At 43.5% G+C, this 24,942-nt stretch overlaps 1 protein-coding gene across 3 annotated transcripts in view; it reads left to right on the forward strand.

Annotated features, from left to right (window-relative positions):
• The first annotated feature begins 4,506 nt into the window (after positions 1 to 4,506).
• Positions 4,507 to 24,942, forward strand: part of TFDP1 (transcription factor Dp-1) — a 38,640-nt gene continuing 18,204 nt past the window's right edge. For 2 of the 3 annotated variants that reach the window (XM_065741077.1, XM_065741079.1), the window contains exons 1-3: positions 5,087 to 5,140; positions 5,596 to 5,680; positions 21,056 to 21,122. In XM_065741077.1, coding sequence (XP_065597149.1) covers positions 5,669 to 5,680; positions 21,056 to 21,122 — 79 coding nt within the window. In that variant the 5' untranslated portion in view covers positions 5,087 to 5,140; positions 5,596 to 5,668. Of the gene's footprint in view, positions 4,606 to 5,086; positions 5,141 to 5,595; positions 5,681 to 21,055; positions 21,123 to 24,942 lie in introns of those variants that run through there. The other variant, XM_065741078.1, reaches the window with a different exon arrangement.

Here is a 24,942-nt window from a genome sequence, read left to right on the forward strand (position 1 = left end):
ATAGGAGAGGTGCTGCAGCCCTCACATGATCTTTGTGGCCCTCCTCTGGACCTGCTCTTTATAGCTCTATGATATTCTCTTGCTGGAGGCCCCAGACCAAGATACAGTACTCCAGGTGGGACTTCATGGGGACAAGTAGAGAGAGACAGTCACCTCCCTGCTGGCTACCCCTCTTTTGATGCAACCTGGGATGCTGTTGGCCTTCCCAGCTGCAACCACACACTGCTGGCTCACATTCAGCTTCTAGTCTACCAGAACTGTCAAGTTCTTCTCTGCAGGGCTGCTCTCAATGGGTTCTTCTCCCAGTCTGTACGCGTATCTGGGACTTGTATGACCTAAGTGCAACACTTCGCATTCATCCTTTTTGAACTTCATTAGGTTCACATGGACCTACTTTTCAAGCCTGTCTAGTCCCTTTGGGCAGCATCCCTTCCTTCTGTTTTGTCAACTGCACTGCTCAGCTTGGTGTAATCTGGAAACTTGCTAAGCATGCACTCAATCTCACTGCATGCTACTGATAAAGAGGTTCAAGAGCACCAGATCTACAATGGACCCCACTTGTCACTGGTCTCCAACTGGACATGGAGCCATTTACAATGACCCTCTGGCTACCACTATCCAGCCAATTCTTTAGTGAATGGTCCACCATTCAAATCTATACCTCTTTAATATAGAGATAAGGATGTGACATGAGACTGCGTCAAAGGCCTTGCACAAGTCTAGGTAGATAACATCAGCTGCCCATCCTTTGTTCACTGCTCTTGTCCCTCCTCCATATAAGGCCACCAGACTGGTCAGGCACAATCTACTCTTAGTGAAGCCATGCTGACTGTTTTGGATCACCTCCTCATCTCCTTAACATCTTTTCCAGGAGGATCTGCTCCATGATTTTTAAAGGCACAGAGGTGAGTGAAGCTCTGAAGCTCCAGTCACCAGGAACTTTGCCCAACAGCCACAACTCCCCAAATATGGAGTGGCTTGGCAACTGCATCAGCCTGTTCTTTCAGGACCTGGCTCTCAGCCTCATGAGGCATTCTGAGACTTGGTCTACTTAAAGAGATCCCTCAGAAATTTTACAATATACTTTAACAGTCTACTATGTTAAACTCTTTGACTATGTTTCTTACCTATATTAGGAAAAGAGTTCTTACTCTGTCCATCATTCTAGTTGGTAGTTTCCTCTGGAAATATAAACTTCTCAATGCCTTGGTTTTGAAAGATGCTCATCTCACACACAGCATATTACCTGTTCAGAAAAAAAACAAGAAAAAAAACATGATAAACCATGAGAGAGGCCTCTATCCATGTTCTAGTATTTCTCTTAGCCAGTGGGCCCCTTCAAACTATAATACAAAGTATTATCTGTGGTTTAGTAAACCTTTTGTCTAAATAAACTACTGTGGTTAGTTGTACTTCTCTGGAAAACTCCTGCTAGGAGAGTGGGAAATATTGATTGCTTACATCTCTTAAGAGAAAAAATATATATATATTATTTTCATGGTTACCTTTTAAAGGATTTGAGTGAGAAGTCCCTTTGGTACCACTGTCCAAAGCAGAGAGTGAGTATCTAGGTGAACTATGGGCTGTCTCATCTTTTTTTATTTCTTTCCTGAATAAGTTCTGATTTGGTCATGATTGAGGAAAGAGAAGTAGTAATATTAATATTCTGTGTCTCTTCATTGACACAGCCTTGGATTACCTGATTGTATAGTAGATGCAAGTCCAAATTAACAATTAAATGCATAAGTTGGTTTACAATTACATGATTGAGGCTCTCCCATAGAAAGCTGCAGTACAAGTAATGTCTTCATCCATAATTCCATGTCAAAACTGGGTTGTGTGATAGAAGCAATAGGTCTTATCCCTCCCTGAATGATCTGTCATGGGACAGAATGTTTGACAGTTGGCTCACTTAGAAATTAATAACCACAGCTCTTCAGGAATAATATGCAAGCTAGTGGTGTGGACTACGGTTATACTTTGTGATTCATTTCCCTGTTCCCAGGCCCAGATTGGCATTATCTTGACTGGCAATCACTTATCTACAGCTCATCCTATATAAAGCCTGTGCTTCAGTTTCTCATTTGAAAGTTATCTATGGGAGCTGCAAGGTAACTACTTACCAATGTGACAGATATGGTCCTAGCATAGACAGCTCAAGGAGTGCTGCTGTAGGTGCCTAGACAGAACTTTATGAAAGCTTTAAGAATTCCTATTTTCATCTTCAAAGATGAGGAGAAAGCAGCGTCGGTACCTGTTATCTGGTTTTACAGTTGGACGTCCTTTGCTTTGTGGGCAGAGAGGCACATGGGAGTGCCTCTCATGAGAGAACAGTGCTATAGGATGATGCTTGATGGAGGATGTGAGAAACCTTGTGTGGTCTTGCTGCCTGCTGGAGTGAACCCAAAACAATTAACCACAAAAGCACTCCTGGGTTTTGTCTGGGGAAGGAATGTACCTCTGCTCTGTAAGCAATCCTAGCAGTGCTCCAGCACATGGGCAGTGTGGAATGTGGAGGAAACTGGACCCCAAAGCGACAAGGGTAAGCTGTGCTCGCAGCATTAGTAGCTTGGCTGGAAATGGCAATAGCTTATTAACAGCAGCAAGCACTAGCCAGCCACCATGAGCTGATCTGACAGACAAGGAGGCAATGAAGCCAGTGAAAGGAGAAGGAAAAGCAGCAAGTTATTCTAAGGGCTAAGAATTGTTTGGTTCACCCTTCCCTGAAGGAAACAACAGGCAGAAGAGAAAGATACGGGTCTACCAGCTTCATGAAGCATGCTCCTTTGGCTTTCCCACAGACTCCAGTGAGTAACTACGCTGCCAGTTGAGAGAGGTTTCTTGACAGTAGAGACAGTAAGCCACCAAGGGAGACTAAGGAATCCCCATTTCTGTAGAGAAAGGACAGACTGGACAATCCTGTGACCAGAGTGCCTAGAGACAGCTGATCTTGCCTTGGGGAATAAAACCTAGATCAGAGAATGGCAAAACTCTCAAAGTTGCAGTGCCAAACTGTATTTTTATTTCCTAAAATAGAGCAGAAATTTGAGAATTGGGAGATAGTACCTCCTGAGGAGGCCAAATGCTGACAAGCTTATCAGCTGGTACGAGGTCTGTATTTAAGGAGCTCTCACAGGTCCCTCGCTTAAGATGGCTTGGCTTCCATTTCCAAAGATCAAAATGTGTCCCCATGCATGTCCTCTGGCATGTTGCAGATTTCTGACTACAAATCGGTTAATTCAAAACATGTTTTCCTCATTTCTGTGTCTGCTGTGGAGGCACAGCAAATGCGACTCCAAACTGATGTTTGGAGTTGTAATCTGTTGTCATTCTGAAGCATACTTCAGATGGAGAAGCAGGCCACAGACAGTAATGCACAGCAGCCTTCCAGCAATACAAACACAAGTCCTATAGCTCCAAAACGCCTGATGGAGCAGAAAAGAGAAAGAGAGAGCACAGAGCTGAAGATTTTCCTGTCAGTGCAACACAGCAAGATTATAAAAAATAAATAGTAAATAAAAGTAAATAGAAGAACTTTGGTTTGGGTTGGAAGGGACCTCATAGCTGTGGGCAGGGCTGCCCCTACCAGCTCAGGGTGCCCAGGGCCCCATCCAAGCTGGCCCTGTGCACCTGCAGGGATGGGGCACCACCGGTGGTCTGTGAGGTAAAAAAGGATAAGAGGAACTGCCTGGTAGCTCAGTGTAGTCATTTAATTCCAATTTTCTAAAAGCAGCTGTTTGTTTTCTTTGTAGTCCCTTTTCCCTGGGACAGACACACCCAGTGCCTGTTGAGGATGCACTCCTGAGAAGTACAGGTCATTAGGATATGGGAGCACGTTTTTCTGAAAAATTAATGTAAATGGGGTGCTGGGTTTATAGGCAGGGACTTGAGCCATGCAAACAGTTTAAATACACACACAGTATCTCTGTATAGCACGTGGCTTAAGGTGCCTGGTGTTTATTGAGCGTGAAGGTTCTCAGTCTCTTCCTGTGAAGTTACACAAACTTGTGCATTCGCTATTATCTTCTTTCTCAGCTGTTCCCCGCCATCGCGCCCCACCAGGAAGGAAGAATGGGGAGACGGGCCCATGGCAGCTGTCAGCACGGGGCACTGGGTGGCCGCGGTACCCGCAGCAGCGAGCGGGACAGGCGCAGAGAGGGGTTACCGCTTGTTACCAAGCTCTGCTGCTGTAGGGCAAGCTGCAGCCGCCTCACGGAGCTCCGCTACCACCTCAAGCTGCGGCAGGATGCTGCGGCACCAACCGCACGGCCCCGCGCCCCTCCGCTCCCTCTGTCCCCGCAGCGGGGCGGGAGGGCGGGTGAGGCGGCGGCGCGGGCGCGGGGCATTGCGGCGCGTTCCCGCCCCCTGGCGGCGCCATGGCGGCCACGTGCCCGGCCGAAGAGCAATCTCGCGCCGGAGCTTCCCGCGCGCCCGCCGAGCAGCGCCGCAGGGCGGGGAGTCGGAAAGCGCGAAAATCCCGCGCATGCTCCCTCCGCCCACGGAGGGGCGGACGGTTGGCTTAGCCGCTCCGCGTGTGCCCGTGCAAGGCACGCTGCACCCCGTGACGTCAGCGCGCAGCGTCACGCCGGTGGGACGCACAAAAGTGTAAGTTTCAATTTTTTGCCCCCCCCTCACCCTCCGCTCCCTCCGCTGCCAACGGGGGGGGAAAATAAAAATTAAAAGAAAGGAGGCAGGCGACGGGGACCCGGGGCTCCGCCGCCACCCCCCCTCCTCACTCCACTCCCCCCCCCCTTTCCCTCCCGGGGCAGGTGTGCCGCGGGGGCCGCGCAGTGACAGCCCGCCCACGGCGGCCCCCCCGCTCCGCCGCGCCGGCAGGGAGCGTACTCCGCCGCCCCCCTCCCCCTTCTCCCCCCCCTTCCCACCGAGCGGCCGTTGGTTGCCCGCTGCCCCCCTCCTCCCGCCCGGCGCCCGTTCCCTCCCTCCTTTCCTCGCTCCCTCCCTCCGCCCCTGCCCCCTCCCGCCGAGCTCGCGGGCCCGCGCGCGCCGCCGCACATGTGCAGTCGGGCGCCTCCGCAGCGGCAGCGCGGCGCCGGGCGGGGGGTGCTGCTCGCCGGGACCCGGGCTGGGGGGCAGCGGCGGCGGGGGATGGAGCCGGCGCTCTCCGCCTTGGGCCGCTCAGGTGCGGGCGGCCGCGGCCCGAGGATGCGGGGGGAAGGATGGGAGGCGCCCCCGGCGCCGCGATCGGCGTGGCCCCTCGGCGCTGTGAGCGGAGGCCCCGGCGGAGGGGCGCGGGGCGGGCGGCGGCCGCAGCCTCCGTGTGCGGGCGGCCCCGAGGCCTACGTGTGCCCGCCGCCGCCACGGGGGCGGCGGGAGGAGGCCCGAACGCGCTGCCCCCCCCCCCCTCTCCCCATGCAGCTGGACGGGTGCGGGGAGGAGGGGTGGCGGGGCGCCGCTCCCACGTGCTGCCCCTGAGCGGGGGCTGTCGCTTCGACGGAGGTGGGGGGAGAGAGTTCATGCTCTCCCAAAGGGTTTCCCTCTGAAACGGGGGGCAGTCGGGAATCCGGGCTGTGCAAAGTTTGCCTGCTCTTGTTGTGGGGAGCTGACTGACTGACATTGGCTGTGTTTGCTTTCTAGAAAATAGCATCGTCGTCCCAGCGTCCCGCAGGCAGCAGGATTGTAAGAGGATTGCCTGCTAGGCTGGGGTAACATGGCAAAAGATGTAAGTATATTTATAGCACATCACATGCAGGGGCATAGCTAATAGCATATTTTTGCTTTTGTTTTTGCTAACGGAAGCAAAGCAGGTCAGGCTCTGCTATAGCTGGCAGTGCAAATGTATGAACCTGACACTGCTGCACCCCAAGCCTAGGCTATGCTTCCGTACGGATGGTCCAACCCCAAACCAGCTTTGTCTCTGCAGCAGTTTCCTCAGAGTAGTCCTGAGAATCTACCATCCTCATAAAAGTGCTTGGGTCGTTGGCATTAGATGTGACACCATCCTAGGTTGGGTTCAGAAAGCCCCAGGGTACACTGTTCTGGTGCTGGGGTGGTTGGTGGCTCCATCCCATTGTCGCCTGCTGTGACAGAAGTCACCAGGTGAGCGTCACTGCTGCCTGGTGCTGCCTCTGCTATTTGGTGTGGTCCGGGTAGCAAAGCCTCCTCATCTCCTCGCTCTTTCTTCCCCATCCACTCAAAGATGCTGATCACTGTCTGTAAAAGCAGATGTTGGCAACATGCAGCATTGACTTCCGCTGCCATCCGCACTGAGGCTGGTGGCCTTGAGGCAGGCCTCAGAGCCACCTTTGCTATTATCCGTTCCAACATTCTTTTAAAAACCACTGAAACAGGTTCTGCCTTTCACATCTTTTTCATTGTTCATAGTTAATGTAATTGGACTTTCACATTTCTTTATTGAAAATGAGAAAATAGAGCAGTATGTATTCAAACTTGAATGTATCTCCACTTACAAAAAAATAAATAACAGAACAGCAAAAAAGTTGCAAAGTGATATAATTCAAATTCTAAACAGAGGGTTATGCTACTACGTGAAATGTTGCAGCTTTCAAAGAGCAAGAATTGCTGTGAAATAGTGATTGGTTCAACAAATTAATCTTGTAGGGAATTTTAGCGGTTCAGAAGCAAATGAAAAGTATCTCAATGTGCAGAAATGCAACCAGAAATACGTAGTCACTGCAAGCTTGCCTGTAAAAGATAAGGGTGTTCAAGTGTACTACAGATAGCAGAGTTCAGGGAATGAAGGGCTGGCTGTACGAGCAGGGGAAAAAAAGAAAGAGGAGGGGTGGAAGAGGAGATGAAATAGCAGCAGTTCAGAGTAATTCAGACATTAGGGTACATTTGTTTAATAATGCTGTTTGGAAGGAGATGGGCTGAGTGAAGGACTCACCTGGAAGTGCAGATCAGTGTCACAGAAAGTGGGAACGTAATGAGGGTAAGGCATTTAAGAGCAAACCTAATTTTTGAGAGATCTATCTTACTATAGGAAGGGAGTAGTTGAAAGGAGTAATATACACAATAACAAACTTCAGAAATGGAAAAAGGCATTACAGGTAGGAATAAATAGGTGTTTTCAGTGTCTTCTAAGAGTAGATGAAGTAGCAATAAGCTGAATTTGGAGGAGCATAATCCATCTCAGGTTGTAGGTGATGTTGTAAGTGCGCTTGAACACTGGAAGGGTAGGAAGAGAGAATGTGAAGTCTTAATTGAAGAGCTGCCTAATGTGTTTTCAGAAACCTGTGAGTGTAATCCTGTTTCAGGGAAGAAGGATGAGCTGCTCGCCTTTTTGCGGGCTGTTGCATGCCCACCATTGCATGTTGGCTAAAACGTGTAATGAATCCTAGGAACATTTAAATTTCTGAGTCAAACCTATTAGGTCTGATGTTAGAGAAGCTAATGGGTATCGCATCTTTTTGACTTTGAAAAGGGAAAAGAATAGCAGTTCTCAATTTTTTAATTCAAAACCTCAGTTCTTTCCCTAGTGAAACAGTGGAATTAGTCCTAGTAGAGAGAGTAGCACTGCATTCCCAGGCACTGGGTCTGCAAAGACCTGTATATGTAAACAATCTGACATGAAAATGCTGCTGCAATTAACGGCCTGCGGTTCTGCTGTGTCACCTATCAAGTGCTCTAAACGGACTGCAAGATGTGGTGAAGAAGATGGCATAGTTGATGAATGCCCCCACCCCTTCCTTCCCTTTTTTTTTTGTTTTTCAGTAGGGCTGAAGTGGCACAACTGTGGTGAGGACAGTCTGTGCTGCTCTCCCCTGAGTCTTGAGGTGGCATTCCCATGGCCAAGCCTGTGTCAGCGTGCTGCTCAGGGCACATGCTGCTGGGTCCCATGCTGGCAGCTGCTGGAACAGTCAGCCCTGCAGAAGGGGAAGGTGTGGAGCCAGGGCTGCACTAGATAACACACTCCTGCTTAACCCCTCCTCCCTCCTGCTGAAGGAAAATACTTTTCCTCGTGTTGCTCACTTCTAGCTTTTCAGCTGATGCATCTTCATTAAAACTAACATTTGAAAATACCTGCTTGGAAAGTTAAATGCCTGTGGAAGTGTGCAGATTAAGACTTTATAGGGGAATTGAGGAAATGGGGTGCATGATGGGGAATGCTGGCAAGTCCAAGAAAATGCTTTTAAAAAGGACTAAGTAATGACAAAAGTACCTGATCAGGTAAGCTGGCAAGATAATGCTTGCAAGATATTTGACCAAAGTCTAAATTCTGTTAAATATTACATTAAAATGTATCCCTCTAATGCTTTTCATAGTGTACAGTAAAGAGAAAATAAGCAACAAAGCATTGTTTTGGGGCAGAATACTTTCATCTCCTTTGCTGTGTTCAGTAAGCTATGAGGGGAGAAAAACAAAGATGCACTTTAATTAAAAGCCTGTAGGTTGAGTCTAAGAGCAAAATCACAACTAATCCTGTAGCTAGGTTAAACTGAAATATGATGTAAAAAAAGGTAGCAACTTGTGAAGGTTAAAGTATCTGCGGGCATTCCAAGTTTTATGTTTTGGAATGGTTATATAAAGGTTAGAGATCAGGAATGCTATAAATGTAGAAGGAAAAAGAAAGAAGAAACTCATTTTCCAGCATGATCTAGTCGTAGTAATGAGCATAGCCATTTTTTGCTTTAGGCATGTGAGCACTGTATGGAGCTGAAATCAGTTCTAATAGAACCAGACAGGCCATGAAGTATTGCATTCAGTTCCGAAGAGCTGAGTTACTAAAAAGTCTTAACTTTTTTGAAATTTAAAGAAACAACAGGAAAAAAAAAAGATGCATGGTGAAGGAATGCCAACTGCAGTGTCTTCAGAACGCATGCACTGTGTAAGCAGGATCAGTCTACTGAGTTTCAGAGGCAGAATGACAGACTGCGTTCAGTTGAGGGCAGTAGAATTGGGTGTAGTCTGATAGTGTTTGCACGCTGTTCATCTTTGAGAGCAGTGAACAACAACGTGTCGGAAATCTCTTTGCTGAAACAAAAGTAGCATCTCCAGAAACTCCAGCTTAGCAACAACCCCTTTCTGGTTAGTAACCATCATTCTCTAAGACTACTGAGTCTACTCTAAACTCTTCAACTGCTTTTACAGATGTAGCTTGCAGGCAGGACCTGGAGGAGCAAAGGTCCTCAGCTGACTTGTGCTGCTCATGGGATTTGTGGAGTAGTTAGGTAGAGGTTTCCTGAGTGAAATGCTGACCTTTCCTGTCACCCATGGCACGCTTAAAACTAGGTAGCACACAGTGTCAGTAGGAGACTTAAAGTACATTTGGTACCTTAATTTTTTTCTTCCAGTGTAAGTGAAGGCCACTTGCTGGCCTTATTTATATTTACTTATCTATTAAAATTAACAAGGTGATAAATATTTCTTAGTGTCAGTATTCTCCCCATCTCTCAATTAACAGTTTCTACCCTGTGGCAGAAGATCCAAGTTAAGGTGTGACCCAAGTTCTTCTTTCAATTACTTCTGTTGCAGATGAGCTGTTGAGCCACTCAAGCAGCTATTAAGAGAAGCTTGTGGTTCTCTTTTGTAAGACCCATTGTTAAGAATAAGCAGCAGGACTCACTTCTAGGTGCTGGAGCCATTAGGGAGGGTAGCCCTGTGCATGATATTGCAGGAGGGTGAGAGGTAGACAAAAGTCATGAATCAAATTTCAGATCTTGAAAGTTGTGTATAGAATCATAAGGATTGGAAAAGACCACTAAGATCATCCAGTCCAACCACCAACCCAACCTTACCATGCCACTAACCCACATCCCTCAGTGCCACATCTGCACGGTTCTCAAACACCTCCCTGGGCAAAAAAATGGGTAAGAATGGGCAGTTGAAAGCTACTTTGGTGTTTCATACTTCTTAAACTGTCACACCACTGTTAGCTCTCAGAACTTCTCATGGGTTGAAATACCTTTCTGGAGAGCTGTTCATCTGGAATGCTCATACATTTTACAGTTTCATGAATTGCACTTGACGGCATTGATTTGAGGATCACTGGTTCTAAGATTATATGGATATTTACCTTTATGGTGTATTCTACTGCCATCTTTTTGTTGAGTTACTTTGGAGGATTTTTATCTTGCTTAAAACATATTGTCTGACCTTAGTATTTCATGGTGCTTTTGTTAATGTCACCGAATACCAGATACAGCCCATGTATCTAAGTTGGCAAAGGAAGCCCTCTGCGTATGTGTAAATCCCGAAGATGCTGTGGTAGAAGTTCTGCTGCTGCAAAGTTCAGCACGTGGTCTGTGAGCACCATTTCAGAGCCCTTACAGACACAGATAGATGGCTTATTTTAATTGCATATTGAGAAGATGTTTGTGTATGTAGTTTCATCCAATGAATTCCTCTCATGATAATACTTACATTTTGCTACAAGAATACTTATATTAAGAAGCAACAAAAGAATAGAAACCAGCAAGCTCCTTGCTTACAACAGTGTCACTTAATAGGTCAATAGGTGTGCTAGTTTTGGGGGAAGGAAGTAGATCTGTGCTTCTATACAGGTTATTTTGCTGGAACATCCCCAAAATTGAACTTTTTAATTGCTTTTGTGTGATACTTTTACATCAAACATGAGCAAGTCTTCATGGCAAGGTAAGGTCATGTTTGGAGTAGACTTAAAACAAGATGCTATTGGAAATAGGGAGAAGACTTTTACATGAAGTACTATGAGTATCTAGGAAGTATTGAAGAGACTACAAAACATTTTGCACATTCCTTTTAAAGTATTTCCCTTAGTACGTTTATTTTTGATTATGTCCTGGGACTTTCAGTGAGGCAGCTTGGAGAATCAGTCAGTGGATCTCAAGAGGTTTGCACACCTTTTTTGATATCGTTTTAGCCCAGTGACTACTCAGTAGCTCAACTTATTTCTATCTGCCTTTCGTCAGTTCTAACACGTTCAGAACTTTGTAAACTGGAGGTGAAATAGTATTATGAAATCGGGTCTTATGAAAACACATCTCAGTCTAGGTTTTCAAATGCTGTTAGAACATTTTTAAATACGCCTTTTAGAAGAGTGCAGAAGGGAAAAGAAATTTAAGCTCTCCTTTTTGCGTTGCACGTACATAATACTTGTTTTCTGTGTTAGTTTTTATTTTTTAAATAGAGAACAGCAATCAGAAATTACCTGTCACCTTGCTGATTTGTTTTCTCTTGAGCTTTACTTCTTAATTAATTTTATGTGTAGTTAACGGTAGCGGCTGCGTATGTTTATTTGTAGCATTACTAAGTAAATACAGTGTGTGCTGACAACTTAACACACTCAACAAAAATGCCAGGTTTCAGAAGTTAGATTACACTAGGGATTACTTATTTCAATCCTTCTGTTTGCTTGCTTGAATATCACTTAGCAGAGATTTATTGTGTCTAATTGAAAGTGGGAGGAAAAAATGGGCCAGTGTTATCTAAACATTCTCAATGTCAGAGTGGTTCTCAGAGGATGAACAGCTTGATTTTAAACGTGGTCAGTTGTCCATATCCCAAGGAATGCTGCTGGCTATGTGTCTTATGTTGCATTATGTTACAGCCCTCTGATACTGTGCACATGGTTACACAGACTTGGGAGGAAATAATGTTGTGAGCTGCTGTGGCCTTATAATACACCAATAAAGAACTTGCTGAGGCATGTGAATCTTAACAGAACCTGTTGAATTCCAATGCTGTTGGACACATTTCTTCTAAAGATTTGGTTTGATTGGAAGAAGAAAAGTCTAGTAAAATCAAACCTAGAACAGCACTGGGAGCTAGTTGTGGGAACAGCAGCTGCTGCTGCCGCTCTGCGTGGTAGCGTTGAGGTCTGGAGGACACAACTCAAAAGACTGAGTAACCTCACTCTGTTCAGCCTGCGGAAAAGAAGACTGAGGGGGGAATCTGATAAATGTTTATGAATACCTAAAGAGAGGTGGGAGGCAAATGATGAGGCCAGGGTCTCCTTGGTGGTGTGTAACAATAGGGCAAGGAGCAGTGGCCTAAGACTTGAACTCAGGAAGTTCCATTCAAATGTGTAGAAGACCTTCACAGTAAGGGTCACAGAGTACAGAAACAGGCTGCCCAGAGAGGTTGTGGAGTCATCTTCTATGGAGATACTCAAGACCCATTTAGATGCCTACCTCTGCAACCTACTGTTGGGTACCTGCTTTAGCAGGAGGGTTGGACTTGACAGTATCTTGGGATCCCTTCCAACCTCTGTGATTCTGTGAACTCAGGATTTCCTTTCCCAATTGGTTTGTGGTAGAGATGGTGAACTAGTGCTTTGGTCATATTTGCATTGCTTCCTACAGGTTGGGAGTTTTGGGGGCACCAACATTAACATTTGCAGAGACTGTGTCGCTTGGGCAGTTCGGTCACTGTAAGAAACAATCCAGTATATTAATTTTAACTCATATTTTTGATCAGTGTGACCTCTTAGGCTGGATCGCTGTTTGACTTGTCTCCAAAGTAAGTTCTTGTAATCTTTGCTGAATTCCAGATGTGTTACTCTATTTAGAAAAAGAACCAGCAAAGTTAATGGCCTTGAAATATTCCACAGTGAAGAGAACACCTTAAATGCTGTTCTGTGTATGAGTGTCCAGTGTATATGCAGTACCAGTGGAGCATATATTCAGAGAAGAGATTGACCATGCTTGACTAAGCTGCTAACCTGTGGTTATTGGTTTTTTTTAATCTTCACAGGCTTCTGTGTGGTTCAGATCTTTTAATGTCTAGTGTTTTGATTGCACCTTGCTTAGGTTAAGGGGCTAATAGTTTGGTTTACTCTTTGGGAAGCTTTTTACTTTGGTTTAGGTCATTGCCCAGTGATAATCAAGCACGTTAATCTTGGTGCTATGAACTGAGGATGTGGTGTGTCTGCTTTAGACGAAGGTTACTGGGACACAGTAAAGTAACACGTCTCAGAATTGTGTAGGATCAGTGTCCTGTAGCCTGACTTTAGAAGATCTTTTGCCTTACTTTATACAGTGAGGCATAGCTGTCACTTCATTCACAAAATGAAATTCAAATGACCTTGAAGCTATTACAGAAACATGGTGGGACCTCTCCCATGACTGGAATACTGGGATTGATGGCTACAAGCTCTTCAGAAGGGATAGACAGGGAAGAAAGGGTGGTGGCATAGCTCTCTATATCAAAGAATGTTTTGATGTTGAAGAACTAGTGGTTGGAAATGACAAAGTAGAGTGTCTATGGATAAGGATCAGGGGGATAGTCTTTAGGAGTGACATCGTGGTGGGGGTCTGTTATAGACCACCCAGTCAGGATGAAGAAATAGATGAGATGTTCTATAAACAACTCGTAGATGTTGCACAATGGCCAGCACTCGTTCTCATGGGGGACTTCAACTTCCCTGATATATGCTGGAAATACAATACTGCGCAGAGGAAGCAGTCCTTGAGATTTCTAGAATGTGTGGATGATTGCTTCCTGACTCAGCTGGTGCAAGAGCCTACCAGGGGAGATGCCTTGCTTGACCTACTTTTCACTAACAGGGAAGGACTAGTAGGGGATGTGAAGGTTGGAGATTGTCTTGGCCGGAGTGACCATGAAATGGTGGAGTTTGCTATTCTGGGTGCCGTCAAGAGGGTGACTAGCAAAACTATTACCTTGGACTTCCAGAGGGCAGACTTTGACCTGTTCAGGACGCTTGTTGCAAGGGTCCCTTGGGACTTGCTCCTGAAAGGTAAAGGGGTCCAGGAAGCCTGGATGCTCCTCAAGATGGAAATCTTAAAGGCACAGGAGCAGGCAGTCCCGGAGTCCTGTAAGTCAAGCCAGAGGAGCAAAAGACCAGTGTGGATGAACCGGGATCTTTTGTTGAGACTCCGAGAGAAAAAGAGAGTCTATGTCCTCTGGAAGATGGGTCAGGCTACTTGGGGTGACTACAGAGAACTGGCCAAGATCTGCAGGCAGAAAATTAGAAATGCTAAAGCCCAGCTTGAAATTAGGCTGGCTACTGCTGTAAAGGAGAACAGGAAACCCTTTTACAAATATATTAACAGCAGGAGAAAAACTAAGGAAAATTTCCCTCCTTTACTCAACGAGGCAGGCAATATAACCACAGACGATAAGGAAAAGGCTGAGGTTCTCAATGCCTTCTTCACATCTGTCTTTAATAGACAGGACAGTTATCCACATGGTACTTGCCCTGACCTGGAAGTCCGGGACGGGGTGCATAATGCACCCCCTGTGATTCAAGCAGAGACGGTCAGAGATCTTCTCCTCCATCTGAACTGCCACAAGTCCATGGGGCCAGATGGGATCCACCCAAGGGTGCTGAGGGAGCTAGCAGAGGTGATTGCCGAGCCACTTTCTGCCATCTATCAGCATTCCTGGTTATCTGGAGAGGTCCCACAAGATTGGAGGCTTGCCGATGTGACTCCCATCTTCAAGAAAGGCCGTAAGGAAGACCCGGGGAACTACAGGCCTGTCAGCCTGACCTCGGTATCAGGGAAAGTTATGGAACAGATGATATTGAGGGAGATCACACGACACGTGCATGGCAATAAAGGGATCAGACCCAGCCAGCACGGGTTCACCAGGGGCAGGTCGTGCTTGTCCAACCTCATCTCCTTCTATGACTGGGTGACCAGACAGGTAGATGAGGGAAAGGCTGTTGATGTAGTCTACCTGGACTTCAGCAAGGCCTTTGACACGGTCTCCCACAGTATTCTCCTAAGGAAACTGGCAGCCCGTGGTGTGGACAGGTTCACTCTTCTCTGGGTGGAGAACTGGCTGGAGGGCCGTGCCCAGAGGGTAGTGGTTAATGGAGTTAAGTCCAGCTGGCGTCCTGTAACGAGTGGTGTCCCCCAAGGGTCAGTTTTGGGGCCCATCTTGTTTAATATCTTTATTGATGACCTAGACGAGGGAATTGAGTGTATGCTCAGTAAGTTTGCAGATGACACAAAGTTGGGAGGATGTGTCAAACTGCCTGAGGGTAGGGAGGCCCTTCAGAGGGATTTGGATAGGCTGAACAGCTGGGCTGAGCAAAATGGGATGAGGTTCAATAAGACCAAGTGCCGGGTCCTGCACTTTGGCCACAATAACCCCATGCAATGCTATAGGCTTGGGGCAGAATGGCTTGAAGAATGTAAAGAGGAAAAGGACCTGGGGGTGTTGGTTGATGCTCGGCTCAACATGAGCTGGCAGTGTGCCCAGGTGGCTAAGAAGGCCAACAGCATCCTGGCCTGTATTAGAAATAGTGTAGCCAGCAGGAGCAGGGAGGTGATCATCCCCCTGTACTCAGCTCTGGTACGGCCGCACCTCGAGTACTGTGTTCAGTTTTGGGCCCCTCACTTCAAGAAGGACATTGAGGCCCTGGAGCGTGTTCAGAGAAGGGCAACAAAACTGGTGAGGGGTCTGGAGCACAAGTCTTATGAGGAGCGGCTGAGGGAGCTGGGATTGTTCAGTCTGGAGAAGAGGAGGCTCAGAGGAGACCTTATTGCACTCTACCACTTCCTGAAGGGGGGTTGTGGTGAGGAGGGGATAGGCCTCTTCTCCCTGATAAGTAATGACAGGACGAGAGGGAATGGCCACAAGTTGCGCCAGGGAAGATTTAGATTAGACCTCAGGAAGCATTTCTTTTCTGAAAGAGTGGTCAGGCACTGGAATGGCCTGCCTAGGGAGGTGGTTGAGGCACCATCCCTAGCGCTGTTCAAGAAGCGTTTAGATGAGGTGCTAAAGGACTTAATTTAGTAGTTGGGTAGAGATAGTGATAGGAGGATGGTTGGACTAGATGATCTTATAGGTCCTTTCCAACCTTATGAACTTATGAACTTATGAACTTATAAATGTTTTAAACTTAAGAACCTCCTTTCCTTTCCTGTAGGTCTCTACTGTATTCCTTAATTGCCTTTTAATTTCTATGAAAAATGAATAGGCTATCTTTATGGGAGAGCCTCCTGTATTTATGTGATGATTCATTTCAAAGGCATGTTTGCTCTGGTTCCTGAATGAGATGAGAGTCCAATGGGGAAAAGTAGTGTGGTCATCTTGTTACAAATGACATCTGCATGTCACTAGGAGTGAAAGTAAAACTAAGATTGTTTAGGCAGAATTATGTCTGATTGTTAGCTTTTCTCCATTTTGTAGCTGTGCTCATGTTCCATTGTGTTTGTTGCCTCATGATGATGAAATAAATCCCAGACCCCTACGTTGTCATTAAGGAGGCGCACAGTAAAATTGCATGGCATGGTGACCCTACGTTTATTGCTTACCTTTAAAGTGTGAAATTCTAGAAATTGGTACTCTGTACTGATCAGATTAAGTAGTTTGCTCCAGATGTGTGGGTTTTTGCCAGTTGACTTTGCAAGTGCCTGTAGACAGTAGAAGCATCCTCCTGTTGCCTTTGACGAGCTCCAGGAGGAAATCTGCTCTAGTTGGAATACTTTGCCATTTCTCCATTTCCTACTTGTGTCTTCACTACTTCTCAGTGTGACTCCCAGTTTATATACTCTCTCAATCATGGCTTAATTTAGCATAGAATGTGTTCACTCTCCCAATTCCTATGTTCTTCCTCTCTGCTCAGTATCCAGTCTCCTTGGTCTTGTAAAATTCTTTTTGATTCCCATTACTTGTTTCCTGCACTTTTTAAGAGACTCCCATTACTCTAACCTACACTCATCATCTGTCATCTTACATTTGATTTTTCTAGTTCTTTTTCTTTCTTTCTCAGCCAGTGCTGACGTTGTCTGCTTGTTTCTCTGTTCCATTCTGACTCCCATTCTTCAAGCAAAATTGAGAATTTTGACCTACCTCTCTTGTTTTGTTGTCAAGTCCAGTTCTTATTTTAGTGGTCTTCTGCTGTTAGCAACTGAAAAAATTCTGAGAAACTCCTTTTGGCAAATGCCTTTGTTTCCAGTTATCTCCATCTTTTTTTTTTTCCCTCTTTTTTCATCTCTTTCTCATGGAGCTTACATAAAGTTGGGCTCATTATGTAGAAGCAAGATAGAAAAGGTATTTATATGGCACAGAAGCAGCTTTCTCTTTGTATTTGCTTATCTCACTGTAGTGGGTGGATCTTCCTCTCAGGTTAAGCATGACAGACATTGAACATGCACCTCTCCAGTTATTCTTCAGTCCAAATTCAACATGAAACACTTCTGTTTAAAGCTTTGATGAATAATTGTATGCCGCTTTTTATTGAGAGAGTTGCAAGTCTGGAAAGCTGTGGAAATGGTACTTTCATTGTTTGTAAGGGTTGAATTTCTACTGCGTAACTTCAGAGATTACAAATACTAGCCAGCTGGTATCTGAGAGTTTGCTCAGTCTGCAGTATGGGATTTTTATTTTTTTAAATAAGTTAAATTCTTGGCATTTTTAGCAAATTTCATTTCAGATTTACTTCAGTCCAAGAAAAAATATTATTTCTCTATTTACTGTCTTTCAGATGGAGACCACGTACAGTTTTTCAGCTTTTCCTTCTAAACAAAGCAAAAACTGGCTTCCTAGTCCTTTTGGCAGCTGATGATCTTCCAGCAGGCTAACTTCATATGAACCTTTGATATGTTAAGCCCATCAGTTGTTTTCTTTTCCTTGGAAGTTCCGAACAATGAGTTGAGGTGGATCATAGGTTGTGGTTGAGTTCTCTGCTCAAGCATAGCTTCCACAATTAAAGTGAGCAGATGTACTGATGTGTCCGTTGGTCTTTAATCTTCTACTTGTGTTTAGCAGAAAGGAGATCAAAGTCTTTGTGGAGAACAGTTGCTAGAGTTAGATGTTGAGTGTCAAGAGCTATTTGCTTTTTTTCTTTTTACATCATTGTTGATGTTGTTAAAATGTGAAAAGCATATAGGGTAATATATCCGCTACCTGTTTCCAACAGAAAAAGTTCCTTTGCATATCTTTGCAGAGTTTGTGTACCTAACATGCCTCTTTGAAGAGGAAAGCAACACTAAACCGTGAAGTTGCAGACAGTTAATAAAGCCTTCAGAATCAAATATTAAGATGGTGATATTGCTCCAGGCAGTGCTGACATTATCATCAAAGGAAGTTATGCATTGTGAAGCTGAGAATCATGAGAAGAAAACGTTTTCTTTTTATTCTGTTATCAGATAGAAAAAAATTCAAAATACCTTGATATAAGTAGCTCGATAAGGCCTGAAAATATTTTGCACCAGAAAAGGTTTGTATCTTGGTAGAAAGTTACTTTTCTGTTGGGGAAAACAAAAAACAAGTACTTACATTCATAATGGATCTGTGACTGGGATATACCAAATGGGAGCTATGGTCCCATTTCTGAGTTCAACTTTAATTCTTTCTTTCGGGCACTGCTCTGTGCTGGGTAGGTTATGAAAGAGTAATCCTGGACTCCTCCACAATAACTTCCCTGTGAAACAGTGGGAATTTCTTTGTAGTATCCACTGAGAGTGTTTTCCTTAGTAGTTCTGTTGTGGAACAAAGATGATGAATTTTTATATGGGATGGAAGTTTTGCTTTTTCAGTTCTGTGTCACTAAAAACAAGTGACTTTGAGGAAGCTGAAAGATAGTGACAATTTTGATGATCTTATAGTCAGATGTTGTATGCATGCTGAGCCTGGAGAAGGAAGATTTTCACTAGAAATGAAATGAACTTTCATAACGAATCATAGCAGCTGAGGGTGCTGTTTGCTATTGAATTTGGTAATGTTCTTCCCAGTCTGGTTTCTTGGAGCCTTTCCTAGACAGATGCTTTCGAGTTGAATATTTACCAGCCCTGTAACTGCCAGAACTGAACCTTTGACGAGACACTGGTGTGCAGGGTGGTGGAACTGTATCTGCTGTAGTCTTCATCAGTTTGCTGGCTCCTGAGGGTTCTTGTTATTTGGTGACTGTCGTTCTCTGAGTTTTCCAAAATGGTGTTCTGCTGTTGACTGAAATGCAGTGTTTTTCCTGAATGTTTTCCAGTTTGCCTTTGGTTTGCATGCTTTCAGTCACTCAGAAATGTGATCCAGGGCATGTGGCACTAACCTCACCTGTTGTAATGCTGGGTTGTGTTCCTAGAGTTGACCATTGGGTTTGGTAGTTTATCACGATGTAGCTCAATTATGTAGAAGGAAATACAAGACTTATTAGATGATGAAATGTATGGGTTGATTGCATACTTAAGGATAAAATGAAGTAATAGAAGAGGTTATATTGGCGATTATTCCAAATAAAATAATAATAAAAAAAAAAGAAGATGAGGGGAAGGATAATTGATTACTGAATTACTGAATTTCTAGTTATTGAAATAGTATTCAGTAGTGACTTTCCTTTTTTACTTGAATTCCTGAGTAAGCTCACAGTGTAAATATTTGTATATGGCTTATCGCTGTGACTGATAGGCAAACTTGATGTGAGTTTTGCCTTTCTTTTGCATATTAAAAATCTTTCCATTCTCACTGGTGTATTTCTAATTCTTGTGAAGAGAAAGCCATTGGGTACCCTAGGAGCACAAACCTTCTCTTCTGCTGTTGAATAGAAACTGAAGGATTGCATTTAGAAGAATTGGGACAGTGATACTGCACTTCCTTTGTGGTTTAACACTTCTGTTGTGTAACTGAGGTAGGGTTGGGAGTATAATGTAATACTTCCACATTTGTCTTCATATCCAATTTGCTTTAGTACATTGAGTTTCAGTGTTCTAGAAGACTATATTGTCATAGAGCCTGTTTTTTAATGCTTTTGTATACGTTAGCAATTTTGTGTAGCAGATAACGTCTTTCTTTGGAAGGGTCAGCTATAGTCTGTTGGCCTGCAGGGTTGTGAAGGTCTGGTGCCTGGAAATAGGGCAGGAGAGGTATCATTTGTTGTCATTCAAAGCTGACCTTTGAATCCCTGCTGTGGGCAAGGCGGAGAGCAGGCATTGTTTGTGTCTTGGTAAGTTGTTGCAGTCTCATTAAACCAGGTTATTTCATTATTTTGTGGGGGGAAATTGTGGGAAGAAAGGATGGACAAATACTACAGATTCTTCATGTTACCCTTTGCTTCTGTATCTACTCAGGTTTCCTCTATGCCACTGGGTCCTCGTCTCAGCTACACTATCACAGAACTGTGCTCTTAATGCTTCCTTAGCAAACGTTCTCTTCTGCTCACCTCCCAGCCTGCCCTCGCTGCTCTGTCATCTTCGTTTTCCCTATTCCATTTCAGTGAGGAGAGAAAATCTTCAATGGTTTTCCACCTTGTGAAGTTGTCTTCTAAATTGATAGCTGTTGAACACCTGTGAAGCACCACAGCATCCTCTAGTGGTCCGCTTGGTTTGCTGAACTTGTAATTGCCAGCAGGGTTCTTCAGGTAGCCTCTGAGGGGGAAATTTTGCTGCTGGCTGACAGCAGAGCACTTGTCTCTTAAACATCTGCAGTAGCTCTCTAGTACTGACAATGCACAAAATACAGTTTAGGGACTTTTGAGCTTCTGTAATGCTACTTGCTGTACTGTGGTGAGTACGAATGTTGAATTTCTTACTGTTCTTTCTAAATGGGAACAGGCTGTGTCTCCTGCATTCGTTATTCCTTCCAGACTACTTTGTCTGGAGATAACAAGGAATTACTGCATCATGCATTTTCTATTCAGAATTAATAGTATATATATATTTTAATAGCTTCTATGAGCTTTTTCAAAGGATGCTGATTACTTGGTAGACTTGGATGAAATCCTTCACTTAAAAGCTCTGCATTCTTATCCTTAAAGAAGTTTGTTTTTAATGCAGTTTTTCTGCTTAGCATGGTGTAAGGCACTTCTTAGCACCTCTGTCGGTTTTGCCATAATGTTACCACCTTCGGTGGCAAGTTAATAGTTGCTATACAGCAAAATTCAGATGTTACTGATTCTACTTAGCAAGGTGTTCAGCTACTTATTAAGACACTGCTAGTAAACTTAGAACACAAAATAGCAAGGTATGTGTAAACTGATTTTCTGCTTGCTTTTCAGGAGCATGGTATTTATAAAAAAAAGAGCTGATTTTAAAGTTTGGCTAATACTATGCTACAAGCAGAGCAGTTACATAGTGGCAGATCAGTGAGGAAATGTGAGTGGTGGCAACAGAGTCTCCTGGTGTGATTTCTTCCCAATAAATGATAAAGTACTGTCAGTGTTTGCCAATTTAATAAAAGTTACTTTCTTTAATAGGCTGGACTAATTGAAGCCAATGGAGAGCTTAAGGTGTTTATAGACCAAAACCTAAGTCCTGGAAAAGGTAAGAGTACAATTTTTAGTAAGACTATTTATTGTTTTCTTTTAATGTATATATATATGCTTATTACTGGCTTTAAACTTAGCTTTAGTAAAGCCTTTCTTAAGTTATGTCTTATATATTCAGCAAACAAGTTATAGATCTTGCTGCAGTTTATAAGTGTCTCTAAACTAAGTGCAGTTTCAGTTGTGGTTTTACTGCCTTTCTGTATGTGATCTTCACGTTAGAATAGCGTTTTTTGTAAGCATGCAAGCTGTGATGGCTTACACATCTTTTGGGGCAGTATGTTCTAACAACTGGGAAAAATATAGGAGTGCAGTAGATTGAGAGGGGTTATGATGATTTTTATGATACTGTGCATTCACACTTACACAGTTCTGTCTGAAGTATTATTTTGAACAACTGTTTTGGACTCGCTCATAGTGGTTGTGCTTGTATGATAGTGTAATGTAATCAAGCAGTTTTATAAAACAGGCTATAAACTTCAGTTTGACATGTAGGCTTAAAAAACATAGATAAACATTTGAAAGAGTTATGTGCTGTCCATTACGTTTAGTGTAATTGGGGGGAAAAAAACAATACACTGAGTTCCAGTTGCCTGCAGTTCTAGATAGTGTGTCATATAATCTTTTGTAAACTAATGATGCTATATAAGAAAATCAGATTTTTCTTCACTGTGTTTGTATGGAATAAGAATGTTTCCGTAGTGAGATTTCCAGTTAAGTGTATTCTTGCCAGTTCATGCATTTTGCTGGTGGTATTTTCCAGTTTCATACTTTTCTCTGATGTGTTTACATTTTCTTTATAAAGAGCAGTGGTGTATCTTAAGATTCTGGTTTGATGGGCTGGCTAGCAATTGTTCTCTAGATTTATCATCAGATGGACTCTTTGTCCTCTGAATTTTCTGTATGGTCAGTCTTCTAACTGCTTCTTATTGCATTCATCAACCTTCCTCAATGCAAGTGACCAAAATTGGATATAGAATTCCAAGGGAAGCATTGGCTGTATTTTTATGGAGGTTTCAGTATTTCCTAGTGCAACATTGTGCCTGTGCTTCACAGTCATCTCACAGTAGATTTTGGTGGAATGGCTGTTTTCCTTCATTGCACCCAAATGCTGATAGCCTGGTTTATTTGTGTGCAACAGATGGAGTGCATCAGTAAGTTGTACTAAGTAGGGCGAAATTGATTTGGATTGACTCACTGGCTGCTTCTTATCTGTGTTCTCATAAACCTTCATGTTAACAAGCCCATTGACTTCATGCATTGGTGGGTTGCTTTCACACTCATACTGTCCTGTAGTCCAATTCAAGGGATCTCTGGTCTAGACTTCTGGATCCCATTTCAGCAAACTCGTTTAGAGATTTCTTTTTACAACTTGAAAAACTACTGATTTCAATCAGCACTGATTTAACAAACAAGTTTTGTTTTTAAAGCAACATCTGACTTTATTTCTTTTAAGAAAATAGTCCAGATAAATAAGTGTTAGTTTTACAACATCTGTTTTTCATGATGCGTGTGATTTTTAAGTACCATCCTGGAAGATGCTCTGGAGTTGATGTTCTTTGTGCAGAAAGAGGTATTGGTCTTTGTATGTGGTAGAAATGAGCTGGAAGGTTATCTATTTAAAAAATGGTTGTAAATTCAATTCTGTTTGCTGATGCTCTTGTGTATTTCCATTAAGGAAATGTAACACCCCATTAGCCCTTAAAAAAAAAAAACACAAAAAAACCCAGCACTTTGTGGAGTATCTTTGGTATTCAGGAAGCTACCAGTCCCTGGATGAAAAGATAGAGTTAATGCATGTTTTCAGTGTGTCGTTCTTGGGAAGTCCTGATGAAAAGGTGCAAGTTCTCCTGGAAGCCTTGTTTTTAGGGAGACCAGGCATGAAATTTATATCTTAGTGCAGCTTTCTTGCTAAGTGCCAGGTCTGTTGAGCTTGTAGTCTGATAGGGTTTTACATGGCACAAATCCACAGACACCGGTCTGCAGCATTTGATTTGGCACGTGTCACTGTGAAAGGTTTTGATGTGTGTGCTTGGTAGCCAGGAAGATGATTTTCTGTTAAAGACCTGCTCCCAAGAGAAGCAGCAATCTAATGGGAAGAAGACATGATGTAAGTGTGTTCGTTTGAGGAAATCCTGACAGTGCTAGGCACCTTAAAATGCAGCTTTGCTTAGTGTCTCTGATAGATAGCGAGTTAACACACAGAAAAAGTAGTGGTTATCCAGCCATCCTCCGTTGATAAGCTTGTAAAGCTAGATGATCTTATATCTGTGCTGTATTACATCCTGTCAGCTTGTGACAGGGACGAGGAATGCTAAATCTCCTTGAAATGAGATGTAAGTGTCCTTGCCTCATATCAAAATAGCCAGTTGCTTTTTTTGTTTGTTTTCTCTAAAGACTCAGATGCTTATTATCCTGTATTTGGGAGTGGGTTTTGCATAAATTGTTCCTATATTTATCTCCTAAATTTACAGCTATGCCGCCTTTTTTTGCTGGTAATCAAAAGGGAGATATTCCTTTATCCAAAGCAGAATAAGAGAACAGTTTAATTGTGGAGTTAGGTTCTGAAGTGACTTGGTAATAATTGCTTGCTTAGAGAGTCACAGGGTCATTAAGGCTGGAAAAGACTTCTGAGATCATGCAGTCCAATCGCCAGCCCATGCCCACAGACCTCATCCCTCAGTGCCTCATCCACACGGTTCTTGAAGGGGTGGTGACTGCAGCCCTTCCCTGGGCAGCCTGTGCCACTGCCTCACTGCTCCTGAGAAGGAATGTTCCCAAACACCCAACGTGATCCTCCCCTGGTGCAATTTGAGGCCGTCACCTCTCAAGTTATGAAGCAAGGATAATCTGATTAGTTTCCATTCTGGGATTAAAAATAATAATAATAAAAAAAAATGCATGGTTGTGTCATCTACTCGGTTTGTTTTGAAATATCAGCCTGGCTCATTGCTCAAATTCACCCTGTACATGGGCTTCAACTGATTATTAGAATTCATTTTGAGAGTTAGAAATTATGTATGTGTTGGAGGAATTGAAAGAATTTTTAATAGGAGCTGAACCAATAAAATTTCATCACATGTCTGCCTTCTAAAAACTATTTGGCAGTTAACTTTCTAAGTCTATAAATGTTGCTGTTCAATAAGATTGTATTTTGAAGAAAACTACTGCATTCTGATCCTTGTTAGGGTCAAATTAAAAGTCAGTATTAAAGAACACATTTCAGTGCTAATCCCACGCCTTACTTGTGAGGATATGTGGTGAAAGAAAAAATTTGGTTCAGGTGAGTGGAAGTAAAAAGAGAACTAATGGTAGGTATTTAATCCTATGTTGAAGTTAAAGCTCTTCAATTACTTGTAAAATTAATGAAAAATAAAATTTGCATAATCTGTCGTGCCAGTAGGTGGCATTATTGGTACATAACCTGCAAGTGTTCTTAAAGATGTCTTTAGCTCCTTTTCGTTTCCTATGCTTTAAAATAAGGTTTCATGCTAGATCAGCATAAGGAACTCGTGTTTGGTTTTCACTTCAAATTTAGTAATTTAAATCTTGAAATCAAATACATCAATTATTAAAGTGTATGTTAAGCTCTTACTATTCAGCACTGTTTAACTGAAACATTGTCTTGTTAAATGACAAGAAGCTTTTCTCATTTATACAGAGAGATCAAACTCTCCCTGAAACTCCTAAGGAAGTCTAGGAGTAGATCATGCCATTTATTTGAGCAGACTTTGAAAGACTGGTTGGTTGGACAAGTAGTAGAGTATTACTTATATCTAAGAATGGCAAGAACGAGCTAATAGCATAAATTGACCTCA

This window comes from Cyrtonyx montezumae, unplaced genomic scaffold (assembly GCF_038088225.1).
Source record: "Cyrtonyx montezumae isolate F1298 unplaced genomic scaffold, pur_monq_1.0 scaffold_3, whole genome shotgun sequence".
NCBI classification, from domain to species: Eukaryota; Metazoa; Chordata; class Aves; order Galliformes; family Odontophoridae; genus Cyrtonyx; species Cyrtonyx montezumae.